The 440-nt window shown below is 69.3% G+C and overlaps 1 protein-coding gene across 1 annotated transcript in view; it reads left to right on the top strand.

The window, feature by feature from the left end:
• Window positions 1-381, top strand: part of CDK5RAP3 (CDK5 regulatory subunit associated protein 3) — a gene marked incomplete at both ends in the record, with an annotated part of 903 nt that extends 522 nt beyond the window's left edge. Inside the window, 2 exon segments of the mRNA XM_010077966.1 lie at window positions 1-60; window positions 237-381. The exon segment at window positions 1-60 is cut by the window's left edge and continues 65 nt beyond it. Coding sequence (XP_010076268.1) covers window positions 1-60; window positions 237-381 — 205 coding nt within the window.
• Between the last annotated feature and the right edge of the window lie 59 nt (window positions 382-440).

The following is a 440-nucleotide window of genomic DNA, read 5'->3' as shown; positions in this document are numbered from 1 at the left end:
CAGCGCGCTCTCTGAGGCCATCGAGCTGTACCAGGCCTGCGTGGAGTTCGTGTGCGAGAGGTGGGTGGGTGTGGGGGTGCCAGGATAGACCCCCCCATGTCCCCCCTCCCAGGTGTAGGGACAGCGGGTTGGGCTGGCGGCTGCACCCAGGCTGGGGGGCTCCCAGAGGGACCCTGGGGGTGCTTGGGGGGTCCCTGCCGTGCGGCTGGTGCTGATATCCCTGTGGTGGCTGCCAGCTCCGCAGAGCTGGTGGTGCCCCTGCTGCGGCACGTGGGGCGGAGAGGCAACACAACGGTGTATGAGTGGAGGACAGGGCTGCAGCCCCTGCGCGTGGAGCGGCCGGCGCTGGAGGAGGTGCCGGAGCAGCAGAAGGAGGACACGGTATGTCCTGGGCAGCCGGGGACAGCCCCAGCCGGTTCTGCCGTGTGTCCTTTAGGGTT

The sequence above is a fragment of the Pterocles gutturalis genome, unplaced genomic scaffold (assembly GCF_000699245.1).
Source record: "Pterocles gutturalis isolate BGI_N339 unplaced genomic scaffold, ASM69924v1 scaffold21293, whole genome shotgun sequence".
NCBI lineage: Eukaryota > Metazoa > Chordata > Aves > Pterocliformes > Pteroclidae > Pterocles > Pterocles gutturalis.
This window is presented reverse-complemented; position numbering and strand designations above follow the sequence as displayed.